Source organism: Aquila chrysaetos, chromosome 2, assembly GCF_900496995.4.
Source record: "Aquila chrysaetos chrysaetos chromosome 2, bAquChr1.4, whole genome shotgun sequence".
In the NCBI taxonomy this organism is placed as follows: Eukaryota; Metazoa; Chordata; class Aves; order Accipitriformes; family Accipitridae; genus Aquila; species Aquila chrysaetos.
This window is the reverse complement of record NC_044005.1, coordinates 76,931,219-76,945,660: the sequence shown is the minus strand read 5'-3', so window position 1 is coordinate 76,945,660 and position 14,442 is coordinate 76,931,219. Positions and strand designations below refer to the sequence as shown.

Genomic DNA, 14,442 nt, shown 5'->3' with positions numbered 1-14,442 from the left:
GTACCAACTCAGCATCTGCAGTTTGTAAATGAGACTGGAAAATTGGAGAAAGCAAAGAAAACATTGGAAAAAATGCGTCCAGGACTGGAGAAAATTTCATGTTCGTAAATGCAGGATGTGTCTGAACTGCATATCATTGTCTACTGTAACAGTGCCCAGGCTTTTTTAAATTGTCTGTTGTGGATATTGATAATGAACTACCATGGAAATCGGTGTGCTGCAGCTTATCAGGATAATGTCTATTTTCTAATCAGCTACTCTGTAGAATTAGTCTGTGCTAACTCCTCTGTTGCCATAGATAGACTGTCTGCTAGAGCCTTTACCTGACTTAAAGATAGCTAAGGTATCGCTATAGAAAACTGAAATATTTCATATGGACATACTTTTCTCAATTTCTTTAGTTTATAAGAACTATTCAGTGTGAATATTATTTGAACATAAAAGTCCAGAGAGGAAGTAGTGAAACTTCCAGGACTATTTAATGTAGCAGACAGAAACATAACAAATATCTCTGGCTATAAGCCAAACCCAAAGAGTTTCAAATTAAAAATAATGCAGAGATTTTTGACAATACGAATGACCAGCCAGTGGAACAATTTACAAAATAAGTGACAGGTTCTCCATCTGTAGATGAATACTAGATGTATTTCTGGGAGATATGCAGTAGGAAAACACAGACTCTGTACAAGAATACCTGGATGACATTTAACAGTTGACAATATACAGGAAAGCGCAGATACTCAGCTAGTACAAATTAATATAGTTATGCTGACATCAGGGAAGCTGTTCCAGTTTGTAGAACTGAGGATCTGTCTTACTGTCTACATGGCCTTATAAATCTAAATAGTGAATACATTTTCAATGCTATGCTTTGGTCACTCACCTTTGAAATGATTTGTTTCGTGTTTTTGAACATTTAGCGGTGTTTCAAACCACAGAGAATACTTCTCTTTTCTTCTAAATGCTTTTTGTCTGGTTTTCATTATCGTTTACAAAATGTATTATGACACTTTCTTTACCTCAGACTGCAAGTTTGTGTGGGTGTCCCCTATGGACTTGTCACCAATAAATCACTGCGATGCTTTTTTGAGCACCTTTATGTGCTGAATATCTTCTGGTGCTTCCGCGAAGCCAGTAACTCTTACTTTATCGCGTAAAGTGTCCTGTGATTCACAAAAGTTTTGGTAGGCTTTTTACTGGTATTTCCTTAATCAACCTAATAGAGCACATCCCAGTCTGAGCAAAATCCCCTCTCTCCGTAATCAGTGCGGTGGCATTGTCACTTCATGTTCTTGGTTCCTTTGTGCTTTTCTATTGTTTCCCCATACCAGGCTTCTTGGCGGTTTTATTCTACCGACGCCAGCCGAACAAACCTGACAGCCACCTGGCGATATTATGAAAGTATTCTTCCTCCCCTCAGGCATGTATCAGTGCTATGAATGATAAAAGAAAGCCATGACTTGTATTGGTTACTAATCTGCTTTTCAATTTTTTGTTTCATCCCCTGCTCCCTCTTGCCTTGTTTTTTCTTTTTTACCATATATCCTGCACGTAGTGTGTATGGCGTAGTTATGCGGCTGATGAGAAATCGGTTTCCATTGCTACCTGGAAGCCTCATTTGAAGGCCTTGCATACCTGCAGCCCTACAAAGTAGGTACAAATATGGCAGCTGGTGCTGTTCTCGATGTCTGTTCAAGCTTATAGAGAATTACTATTTGTCTCTTTCGTCTTGTTTTGTCTTCTTAAGTCCTCTCATTAAAAATTTCAACTAACAAATCAGATCAATATTATCTAGGAGCCCAGGACAGTGGGACAAATACAAACCACCGCCATTTATCTAAGAAACACCACATTTTCCCCCAAACTCGCTCGTCTATCAAGGTTTATGTCTCACCCAGTTCCAAATTCTGTCTAAGGAGAAAAATACTAAGTTTAGTGCAGAGCTTGTTCCTTGACTTAATGTTATTTTTGTGCCCGTGCCTCTGTGTAAGGCTATCGCTGCAGATCTACCTTTCCAAAGGAAGAGCGCCTTGCGGTATTCTGCAGGTGAATGCGCTGGGGATTCTGCTCCTTTTCGTCGTAACTTCTGATATATTCAGTATTTCCTCAGGGCAAACTACATCCTCAGTTATACACACAGTCAATGGAAGATGACTAAAAAGACCTGATGTCACAGTTTGGCAGACAGGAAATATTTGCTGTCCTAGTCTGGGTGAGAATTCACAGAGCGCTGGCAGCCCAAGACTTCAATAATTCAGTACAAGATTTACCAGAAGGTAATAAGTTGACTGAGTCAATACGGGGCACAAGTCAGGAAGTAAAAGCTACTTGATAAAGATCAAAAAGGAGAGCGCTAAGAGCCTTATGGGAAAGCTCTGATAAGCATCCTAACTGTTGTTATTGCAGACAGTGCAAGAGAATTAGTGGTTTCTCTCAAAGCTGGGTGATGAACGTCCACATGACAGTAAAAAGGTAATCGTGTGCCAAAAAGCTCAGCCAAAAAGAGGTTTGGCTGGGTACCCAAAGCTGATCTTTGAATTTCAAAGAGTTGACAAGAACAGAGCCATAAGTAATCCATTACCACAACTGTAACTCCAAAATGCTCCCGACTAAAAGGAGCATTTAGATTAAAAGTTACATGGAATATTGATTTTTGACATATACAAACAGGTTGAAGGCAACATTGGTATAAATGGATGGATATAAAATTACATAAATAATGAAGCTGTATCCCACCTAAAATATTCTAAAATATGACTGTCCCTCAAAAGTGCATCTACTTGTTACTTTAAATAAGCGTATTGCTGTGCTATCCTAAAATTAAACCTTTTTATTTACCAGAGATAACTTTATCTAATAAGAGCCTACAGCTTTCTGTTATATATGTGTCAGCAATGCATTTTGCCTAAGTGCTTTGCCAACTCAGTCTGCAGTGGTATGTACTAAGCATGTTATGCATGCGTTAAAACAACCGAGAAGTTTCTTTTTCAGAAGCATTGTAGTTACGAGTCTTGCTTGAATGTTTTTGTGGTTGCAATGTAGCGTGTGTGTTGTACGTTAATTAATATATCCATTTATGTTTATCATATATCTAACATCATCTGTAACTAAGTAATGTGATTACTATCTGCATAACAAGTATGTTTTTCCCTCCCACTCCCTGACCTGAAGAAAAGAACAAGGGGAAGCTTCTAGCAGGTTTGTAGTTTCTTTTATTTCTTTATCTGTGAAATCGCTGCTTCTTAACGCCTTGTAGATGTCTCGGGTTCTATACAGTAGGTTCAATGAACTGTAACTGTTAACTGATAACAATCACAAACTGCATTTTTTTAAACTTGTATCGATAGACGAATGCCGCTGAAATTTGCTTCTTTGTCCCAGTTTTTGTATGGAAAAACAAGGCCGTTTTTTGCTTTTTAACTGCGGGGGGGAAGCTCAGTTCGAACATAGGCAGAGTAGCGAGCGGAGCAGCCTCCCCAGACCCAGCTCCTGGGCAAGGATGCGGCCCCCGGCTTCCACCGTAAAATCGATGCTCAGTGAATCCCAGCGGAAGCTACGGTCACGTAGTTGAATTTGGCTTCGTGAAGGAGCCCCCCACCCCCCCGTCGCAGGAGGAGGACCCCCCCGACGGCACTGCCCGGCTGTCACCTTGGCGAGGGTCTGTGCTGCCTTGCGGGAGCGTCCTCGGGGCTTCCTTCGGCCGGTGGGATTTCCACCCGGCCGGGATCCTCGCTCCGTAAATAAAGCCCTGGAGAGGGACGGTCCTAGGGCAGTAGGAGGAAATGCTGCTCTTGGCCGTACTTACAGCTCGAATCCTGAGGGATGGGAAAGGGCTCGGTGGCTACAAGAGAAATTACGCTACCTCCGAAACTCGTTAGGGGTGGGAGTCAGCAGGCGTTCGGCAGCCGGCACTGCGGTATCGGCACGATCAGAGCATAGCGGGGTTTACCTCCGAGCAGAAAACGATGAAAACACAAGGAAAAAAGCGTCGGTGACACATCAAGCCCCGAAATACGTCCGCCCTCGAGTTGTACTGCGGTTCACAAACTCTTCTGGGCTATCCAGTCAGCTGTGAGGAGTCTGAGCACCGCGGCACCTCACGCACAAACAGGGGTGTAATATCTCCACATCGATCACCCGAGTCCCGTTCCACTCTCCAGACTGCTCCTCCGGCGCCCGACTCCGTCCTTTCCCCTGATGTGCACGTAACTGCTGGTGCTGTCAACAGTAACTCCGGGGGACTGGATTTGCTCTGAGATGTCCCTCAGGAGCACTTCACCTGCTCCGTCACTTCTGTGACTTTTCATCTATCTTACGTTCACAGGCTTGCTAGCAACGTATTGATCTCATTAATTTATTACAGCCTGATCCAAACTTTTTGCGCTTGCCAGCCGTATTTCCTACTCTTTCAACAGCAACATTTAAAATTGACTTCAGCTTTTTTAAAGGTGAGACTGAAGCTGGCAGTAAATGAGTACGTACCTCCAAAACGGGGATTTGTGCGGACGGGAGATGTTATCCCCAGTTGTACCTGCGAGCACTTAAAGAGACAAATTTACTTACGATAAGTAGAAGCTAGACGCAAAAAACCCCCAGCTGTCAAAACTATATTACATGCTCCGTGTTAGTGATGACTGTTGTGGTTTTAAATGATTCGGCCAGATTTTTTCACCGAATGGAAGATGTTTGTCCCTTCAGAAACTCTTAACTAATATGTGCACTGCTGCAAATTAGTGTAGGTATAAAAATGAACTAGTTAACTCCTGAGATCCTGGTCTACAGTAAAAACCCTAAGGACCACTCAGTGCCTTTTAAAAAAGGTGCGTTTTGTCGGTGGCCGGTTATTGTTCTTATGGTGATGTATTGCTGTATGTTTGTGCCACTTAAAATACGTGTGGTGTATGTGGTCTTTTGTGGTAAAAATGTAAATGCAAACTGCTGCAACGTACTTCGAGATAACTGTCCTCGACTATTTAACTTCTTTCTTACCGCAATGCTGAGTGACTTGCATGGGATGTTATGTGAACGAAGTAAGCTGCTTCTTGCTTCACTCTTTAAATGAAGATGTGTTTGCACAAGTAGTGCATTGGATTGCTTTCTGAGTATGCTCTTTGCTCTGTACTCCATTCTAGTAACAGTGGAGAAAAACTTTTATTACTTCAGGGAAAAGTTAATTATTTTCTTTCCTACCAAAATGACTTTTATATTTACAGAAATGAATCCTTGCGTTTTGTCATGTATAGACCTACAGTCTTTCATTAGGTAACTAAATGTTGCTGTGCATTTGAGTTGAGAGAGCTGTGCTTATGAGGCTGTAGCTTCATATTGATTTTAAGAAAAATATGTATGTTGTATTTCTCAAAATATGATACACAAGTATTCTAATTAATCATTTATCAAAAGTAATAGTAGACAACCTCTCTGGTATATCCACGCTGTAAATGAGATGTTTCTATAAATCAGTTCTAGACGTCTGCAAGTTATTTAAAAAACCTGTATGTTAAATTCTACATATCTACAAATGCACAAACTGAATGCAAATAATATTTATTCCTGTTCAATTATACAATGTGGCTGAAATTCTTCCTGTGCAGGAAACTAGATCAAGACTGATGAGTCTTACAACATCCTGAGAGCATAAGCAGTCTTAAGCTGTGTGTAGGACACGCATTGGGTGTCTGCAAAGGGTGAACGTCACCCATCCAGTGTTGTAACTAGTGAGCCGGAATAGGAATTCCCTATGCAGACAACTCTCTCTCATGCAATAAGGAGGAGTTTTGCCAGTATAGGAGCTTGGGGGAAAAACTCAACCCTGCTCCGAGGGAAACAAGTAAATTATACTCTGGAATTCTCTCCACCTCCTATACCGTATCTGTTTCTAAAAGTAGATTTATTGTAAACTCTCTGCATGCACCATATGAAAAAGAAATTGCCAGTGATGCAGAATCTAAGTTGAGGTGGAAATCCTAACCCCTTACCTAGCAGTGGAATGCTTAGTAACACGGTCCTCTATCTCCCCTCACTCCTAGTAAGCTTTGTAGTAATAAACAGAAGCTCTTCAGGATGTACACCCCTCGGAAACATAGGTATTCAGCATCCTGCCTATTCACATGATGTTTGAGAATGCCAACTAACATCAGGTGCATGATCCATTTACTTCCTCTCCGTAGTGCTTTAAAGTTCCTTACTTCTCCAAAGGAGGTTTCTTAATTTATTTATTTTTAACTGCTTGTAATTCCCTTGTTGCTTGTTGCCTGCAATGACATTAATACGATGGCAATAATACCAATTCTTTGAAGCTCATCTGGTCGGACAATTGCAGTGCGCAGCACGCCGCGGTTTGCCGAAGCCCGGTTCCCCTTTCTCTGCCTGAGACTTGAACTTTTGGAATGCATTACCCTGCGGAGATCTAAAACTGGGGTTGAATATTGGGGTGAAGACACTTCCCCAAGTCCAAGAGGATTTTTATAACCGTGGCAGTTGAGTTCTCCATCTAATAATTAGTGGGGAATATTAAGCTATAACACGCTAGGCAATACCAGCAGTCAAAATGTGCAATTGTTGTTGAGAAGAATCCCCTTGGACACAGCCCGCGGAAGCTGTGCCTGCGTCCTGTACTAGAAGGTAGAGGAATGCATGTGAAATCAACCATCTGCTTCAGCTGAATTCTGTGGAAATTGTGTCTCTTACCAAAAATGGTAATTCCTAGAGGGATGGATCTTATGGGAAGAAACCCTTGATTTATAACTCAAGCTTATTACAATTTTTTTCGTACTCTTTAAAAATAATTTAAAAGACAATAGAAGTACAAACTGATGATAGAAAAAGGAGATAAAAAATAGTTTCTCTTCATCTGGAAACTGTTTTGGAAAAGGAAAAAATACACAACCCCCCTGAACTTCTTTTATTTTTTGCTGTTTGACGATTGAACGTTAAGACATTATGTCCCTGAAATTCTTGTTATTACTCATTGAAGGTATGAGATATAACACTACATTTCTTGGGTTCATGGTCCTAGCATGAGACTGGTGGAGAAATCTTGAATGTTTGAACTTCAGGCCTCACTGTACTATCCATTGCATTTGTATTTGTTCAACTTAGCTTAATTTCAGTAAAGTCATCTGTAGGCTTGGTAAGAATCAACAGCTGTATTAATTGGAAGTTAACTGCTGAAAATTGGCACGTACGTTTGCTTGCTGTTGTTTGGCATGGGTGATAATTTTTGGCAGTTCTAGCTTCTGTCTCGACTTGAGATCCAAAGCATTCTCCCTCACCCTCAGGCCCTCCAGTTACTTCTGATTCATTTCAATTTCTTCCTATTCCCGTTTCCACCAGCCGGCTCAGTATGAAAAGCTGAAAAACAAAACATAAATTGTGACTAGTAGCAAGCAGTTGTGCTGCAGGTCTGAAGCTGTAGCAGGGCAGAAGATAAACTTGACCAGAAATGCAGGAAGGTAGGCAGGGAAGTAGGGGAGTGGGACTGGGAGGCAAAAAGATGCTCAGTTAACCAAAAAGTATAGTAAGATGGTCCGTGGAGGACAGACGGAGCTGTGAGTGCGGGAGAGAAAAGCAAAGGTTTGTAGGCATTTATCGATTAAATCAAAATCTTTTCAAGTCTAGCCATTTGGTCCAGCAGAGAAGTGTTCGTTCCCCTTGCAGTGAAGCTACAGTGACCTCTAGTGTCCCTGAACACCTCTTCCCTCATAAATCAGGCGGAAAAGATGGAATTTAAAAAACAAAAAATGAGAACTAGAAAGTCCTTTCCTATCTCAGGGAAGTGAAAGGCTCATGCATGCGCTGACGGGAAGAATAAGCAGTAAGATCCTACAAGTGACTTTCCAGAAGGCAAACAAAGAGAAAAGTCACTTGCTTTTTTCCCACAGGTCCCAGTTGTAATCGATCTCCACTAAAAGATGCTTCAAAGCTCCAGGGTTATCGACACAAATATATTCCACAACTTGCAACCTGCATGAATAGAGGAGCGATAGGTCCAAAGAGATTACCATTGCCAGGGAATATTGTAATAGGAAGCAAATATGTATATAAACCAAATGGGATAAACTATCAATCACGTAAGGTGCAAGCAATGACGGACAGGCAGACATCTAAAGGAATTCAGGGATGACTGGACACAGCTGTGGTTCTCTCAGATCCTTGTCATTTAGGGGTCACTCAGGAACTTGTGTAATTTCATTTTCCTGATTCTTTCTCGTGATTTTTGCCTTTTGGACCAACATTCAACTTAAAGTTTGGGTGTACTTACAGGGATATGTGAATTTCCAATGGGCATTAACAGGTTTGCATTAACTCAAGGGATTTCCTTTGGATATCATATAAAAAGAGAGGAGAAAAGGGGCGAAAGAAAAATAGAATAGACTAGGTCCTGCAAGAGGTGAACGATTTTTAGCACGGCACTGGACAGTGCTAATCCAACCAGCATTAAATCAGAGTAAAGGGCTCTAAGGGCTTCAGTGGCGACCGATTCAAGTGCAGAATGCCCAAAGATGCTTGAAAGGGCATAAGATTATCTCCACTCTGTATCTCTAACACTACCACTACTGCAACAGAGAATCAAGAGCCAGGAGCTATGTAGCCTAAAAGGAAAGGGACTTTCACTGTGGGAAAGAGCCTGGTCAGGAAGCCCCCCAGAGGCTCTGATTCAGTTATTCCTCCATCTTCTGTTATTTATCATATATAGAAGAGCCCCGTGGCAGCGTGCTCCCAAGGACAGCAGCTTTCTTCTCCCAAGCATGAATTCTCCACTGCTGCAAGTCATACAATTTATACCTGCGCTGAGTAGGACCCAGTGACTTCAGGAACATTTCCCACCAGTCTCAAAATAGGAACAGGGATCCAAGAAGCGAAGAACTGTTATAACCAGTGTCTTTGTTGAAACTCTCAAGATGCAAAATAGAGTTTCCAAACCACGCTTCCTTCAGGGGCTGCGTTTCTCTTCACGATGCAGCATCCTCCGCATGGACCCTTGGCATGCCATTACATTGCCATTGCTACAAAGCAGATATTTTTTTTTTTTTTAAGTATGAGGTCTGCATTTTAAATTAATATTTTCATTCTCAGTGTTGCACTTTTGAAAAATGTCTCTAGTACAGATGAAGTGTCTACTGTTCCTTTCACCATTGCCTCATTGCTTTGATTTGGAGAACTAAAGATATTCAGGTTAAGTAGCCATTGTGTACCATTCAGCTTTTATAAATGAAATAACCCTGTGTACAAGTCATTTAATGGCAGACATTGCTTTCATTAGTACAAATTAAATGACAGAGCAACACGTATGCTTTTTTCATTTTTTTACTTTCATTTTTATATTGGAATTAATGGGATTATAAAAAATATGGTCCATACTGATCGTTTTTATGGCTATTTTATCAATTTTCCTTTCATTTTAATTAGTGCAACAGGAAGAGAGCTGTCCAGAAACTTTTTTACTCTAAGATTTGTCAAAAAAAAATATAATTTGATTTCACGCTTCAATAGCAAATACAATTTGAGCCATAAGAGGAGTTAAAAAAAGCACAAGGGACACATGCCTAGGAATAATATCTATAATAAGAAGTCCATTTTGATTCTGTTGCTCACGCTGTATAGTATGACAATGCAATAACATGGTTAATAAATATTTTAGAGCTTGTATTTTCATTAAGGTGCACAATGCAAAAGATTCCTGAGCTGAAATGCAATTCAGTCTTGAAATGTAATTTGTATTGAAAGTTAAATTTTAGAACTCACTTTTCTGTCAAAGAGTCGGTTCTGTGGGTCTTTTGTATTGCGTATGCAACAGCACACAGTACTGGAGGTCTGGGTAACAATTTGCAATAGAAATAGATAACATTTCCAGCACCGTGATGTGTTTATTTCAACAATTGCTTACTTTGGGCAGGGGAAGAAGGGGATTACATTCAGAAATTATAGTAAAGGTGTTCTTTCAAGTGATCCAACATGCCATATAGAAATACATTTATCTAATAATCTTTCTATTGATGTGCTCGTTTTTTAGCATTCTTGAAAATTATCTCATTATAAGCTTCCCAGCATGTGCTTTGCCTGCTACAAACTGCATCCTTTCTGCTCTCAGTGATGTTTGTATGCAGAATGAAATGCTATGCTATGCTGTGCGATGCATGGACAAAGATATCTGATGATCTGAACATTTCACAGCCACTGAAGTTTATAACTACTTTCCATCTCATATAATTACATATTAACACTGTATTTTCAGAGTGCAGTAGGTTAAACACCTAAGGACCACGTAGTCTATGTTAGCGTTAGCTAATTAGCTGCAGAATTCATTCCTGTTGAAAACATCTTACGGGCTCGCTGAAGTTAAACACAAAGACTTTGAGAGTACTAGAAAGTGTCTTAACTTCAAGTACAATTATAATTTACAGGTAGACAGTCTTTGCTATAGCTATTTTAAAAGCACCCCCGAAGCCTACGCCAGGGCAGTAGGACTGCAAGACCCAGTAACGTCATAACACGAGCAGCTACTGCCTTGCTCCCATCATCTCTCCCCTTGCAAGAACAGGACCACTGATCAAGACGACCATTCCCTTGTAGAGGCGATTGAACTTAACCTCGTACCTAAAACAAGGTTTCCAAACCTTGGTATCGGACTTCCTTTCCGTTTCCCCTTTGTGCCTTCTGCTGCAGGAAGAGACAAACAAAAGCAAAAATGTTAAATAATGAAAAAGCATAGGTAGATAGTCACGGTGACCACAGGATGTTCGTCGGGTGCGTTTGAACATGAACAAAGGTAATTTAAGCACTGGGAGACAGAAAATCTACATATCTACATATACATTATAAGCACAGGAGGGAAAAAAAAATCAGCTTACAATTGGCCAACTCTAAGACGACAGGGCCACCATTGATCCAGCAGTCACAGTCACGAGCTTGGCTGGGCTCTTGTACCTGCCCTAAAGCGCCTTTCCAGTACCACCCGCAGGTAGTCAGCTCCCAGCTTAATCTCCAGCAATGACTTTAGTGAGCACACAGCGTATCATTACATTTCCATTAATCGGTCATCACGCTGTTTCTTGGATGTTTTGTTAATTTTGGTTTCATCTTGTCCAAGTAAGTGCTGTAACAAGGAATTCTGGATATCAGTGATCACTAACAATGCGTATGAAATGTTGCAAGTGCCACATCTTGAAAAAGCATGAGTATACTAACAGTATTTTTGCCTGCTTAAAAAAACCCCAAACAACACTACATGGCATGCAGTAATAATAGAATACATTTTGTTCTTGTTTATCTGAAGAGATGGCCAGAAATGCACTGAGCTGGGCTGACTAAGATGGAAATAAACCTTTTTAAAATTAAAGGGAAAAAAAAAAAAAATCTTAGCGATTAATCTATAATAATTGGGTAAAATTTGTTTCTATTTGTTAATTTTAATTTCCTTTACAAGGTTATTCTCTACTGTAAGATAGACTGCCATTGACAATGCCTCTATCAAAAATTACACCAAATCAGTTTCATTCCCAAATGAAATACATTCAACGAAAATAAAAGTGTGTAAGAAACAGATTCATACCATTGAGACTTTTTAGAAATTATTTTCCATTATCATATGGTAGAAAAAAGAAACGGAGTGCAGGAACTATGAAATAAAATACATTTCTCTTCTTCACAGTCAAAAGCTAAGTTTTAAGGAGCGGGTCCGGATGGCCAGCCCACGAGGTCAAAGTATAAAGAACAGGCAGTCTTCAGTTGGAGATCGCCGGTCACCGAGTGCCGACATTGCCACCGAGGGCAGCCCGACCAAAGTCCAGAAGAGCTGGAGCTTCAACGACCGAACCCGCTTCAGGCCCTCGCTGCGGCTGAAGAGCTCGCAGCCCAAACCCGTGGTCGACGGTAGGAGTTTTTCATGCCTCGTTTGCCGTCGCGTGCTGCTCCCAGCCCGCTCACGCTCTCGCACACCTGCACGGTGAGCGCGACGCGGTTTTGGAAAGCAGAAAGAGCTGTTATTCGGGGGCAGAGGCGTGAGAAAGCCATAGCCTGCTTCAAAGGGCATGCCAACGTGGGGTTTTTTTACTAAGAAATCTTGCGTCGGTGGTGCGTAGGGAGCAACTGGTGGAAAAAGGAGGTCACTACGGATAATCGCGGGTGGACTAAACGCGTCCCACGGATTTGGCGGCAGCGGCTCCGCCGTCGCGGCCCTTTTCGCACCGCCGGGTGCAGCCGCTGCCCAAACCCGCCGCCCCTCACCGGCGGGCCGCCCACCGCGGCCAACGCTGCGCTGGCCGCCCCTTTGGCAGCCGACAGCACGGCCTGTACGGCACCGGTCCCCTCGGGCAGGGGGGCTTGCCGAGGAGCCGGGAAGGGCCCTCTTACCTCCACCGGCGATACCTTCACCTGCCGCCAAGAGAAAGACCGCTGGGTGCTTTAACTTCTACAGGGTTGTGTCTGGTTCGGCAAGGCGGGTGGCTTTAGCAAAAAAACCCAGCGCTATTGCTTTTAGGCGTTGCTGTCTAAAGGGCATTTTAGAGGTAGGAAGGACTCCTAACACGCGAAGAAGCGGATCTTGGTGAAAATGGCTCGCCGACCCCACGGCAGGCGAGAACATAACCTTTCCCGCGCGCCGCCTGCCGTGCTGCCCCTCTCTGCTCTCCGTTCGCTAGCCGAGTCCTCTCCGGCATTAAACTAGCCAGCGTTCAGGCAAAGATCTTCATCTGCCAAAGCTTGCCAGACCAGAGACAGTGAGTCCCCTAACCAGGGAGCGGCGAAGCGGGTGAGAGCAGCCCCCGACAGGCAGGAGCCGAGGACACCAGATGAGCCCAAGCCCTGTAAGGGACGGGTCCTGTGCTCACGCAGCTCTGGCGGTACCGCTGCCCCACGGGATTTGGGTTTCTCCATTCACATTTCTCCCAACTTGTCAACGTTTTGTTCTTTCTTGTGGGACCCCCAGGTGGAAAGTAAGGGAACCAAACTGATGGGCCACGACAGGAGGCAGTGGCCCTGGTTGTATGGGAAAGGCGCAACGTAAATCATTTGATCCAAGTAAAGAGATGTAATTTTAAACTCTTTCTACGGTGGCAATCACGCGTGTTCCATCCAACAATTGTGGTAAAACTAATTAGACAGAAGCGCGACTTCGGTGTCTGCTTCCTTTTCAAGAGCACATATTATCACAGACATGTAGGCTGCAAAATACCCGTTGAACTGAAATGCCCCATCCCTCAGCTGAGGACGTCCTACGCAACACATCTCTTCAGGAAAAGCCTGGGTAAATAAACATTTCCTGGAGGGCAAACAAGACGAACCGACAGCGTTCGCTAAGGTCATGGTTGCGGGCTAGCCCTCCCCTGCGGAGACCTCTCAGATGCACAAATCCCAAATTTGGCTGCATTACAGCGAGCTACTGGGGTGTACCAGCCGCCAGGCTGCTCTCCAGGTGGCTCAGCACTCCTCGCTCCGTTCTGGGGCACGGGTCCTGGCTCGTGTCCCACGGCAGCTGCGGCACAGGGGCTGTGGGATGCTGGCCTGGGTCTCACGCTGACGTGGAGCTGGGACGGGGCCACTTGCTCCACGATGGGAAGTGAGAAACGCTCTAAGTACCAGCGTGGGGTTGAAGCTACCCTCTCTAAATTTAGGCTTCCTACATAACCACTTATATAGCGCAAGTATCTCCCCAAAACCACGCCAGAAGTGATTTCATAGGTTAAACCCCTGTAACTCGCACCGTGCCTGGAAGTGACCTAAGAAGAGAGTAATTTGTTGAGCACACTCCCGGGGTATCAGCGGCTCGCTTCTGCTCCAGCCCTGCAGCCTGCACCTCACTCAAGCATCCGTTTAGTTTTTCACGAGCCCATTTGTCACAGAAACATTTCCTCAGCGTGTCCTCTATTTTGTCCTGTACGTATTGTCGTTAATAGCAATGATCCGCACGAGAAGATCGTGTTCCCTCTTATTGTCTCCCTTTCACGGAAAAGGTGGCATAAACGGCACCTTGGATATATCTGTAGATAAAAGATAATAGCGAGAGCAGAGCGTTCCTTGCTGCGCGTAAACCCTTAAAGATCTTCCCGCTCCTCAGGGCGAGCGCAGCCTGTTTCCTGGTCAGCGGTTTCCAGCTACTAGTCCACCCTTATGAACTGGGGCCAACAGATATGACCAATTTCTCATCCGTGGCAGAAGGAACAGCTTCCATTGTCTCCAGCTTTTAGGCGAATGCCAAGTTTCCACTCTGGGACCTTGTCCAGCTACTTCTAGGACTGGTATCATCAGAGGGATGTCCAGTGTGCTCACTGCTGAGAAGCAGCTCCCTGCTGCCTTGCCCAGTCCATTGCAGAAAAAGTCAGGCACTACCAACCTTGATTTCTATTTTTTTTTTCTTTTTTTTTTTTGGTGCGTTACCAATTTCATAGTTTGATATGCTTGCTGCATTTGACAGCTCAGTGAAAAGGATCTGGACATGATGTA

General features: G+C 43.2%; 1 protein-coding gene across 3 annotated transcripts in view; it reads left to right on the top strand.

Moving 5' to 3' along the window:
• Nucleotides 1–14,442, top strand: part of KCNQ5 (potassium voltage-gated channel subfamily Q member 5) — a 293,672-nt gene that overhangs the window by 253,986 nt on the left and 25,244 nt on the right. For 2 of the 3 annotated variants that reach the window (XM_029999856.2, XM_029999873.2), the window contains exons 8-10: nt 1,556–1,650; nt 3,172–3,198; nt 11,654–11,874. In XM_029999856.2, the coding sequence (XP_029855716.1) occupies nt 1,556–1,650; nt 3,172–3,198; nt 11,654–11,874 (343 nt within the window). The remainder of the gene's footprint in view (nt 1–1,555; nt 1,651–3,171; nt 3,199–11,653; nt 11,875–14,442) is intronic. The other variant, XM_029999865.2, reaches the window with a different exon arrangement.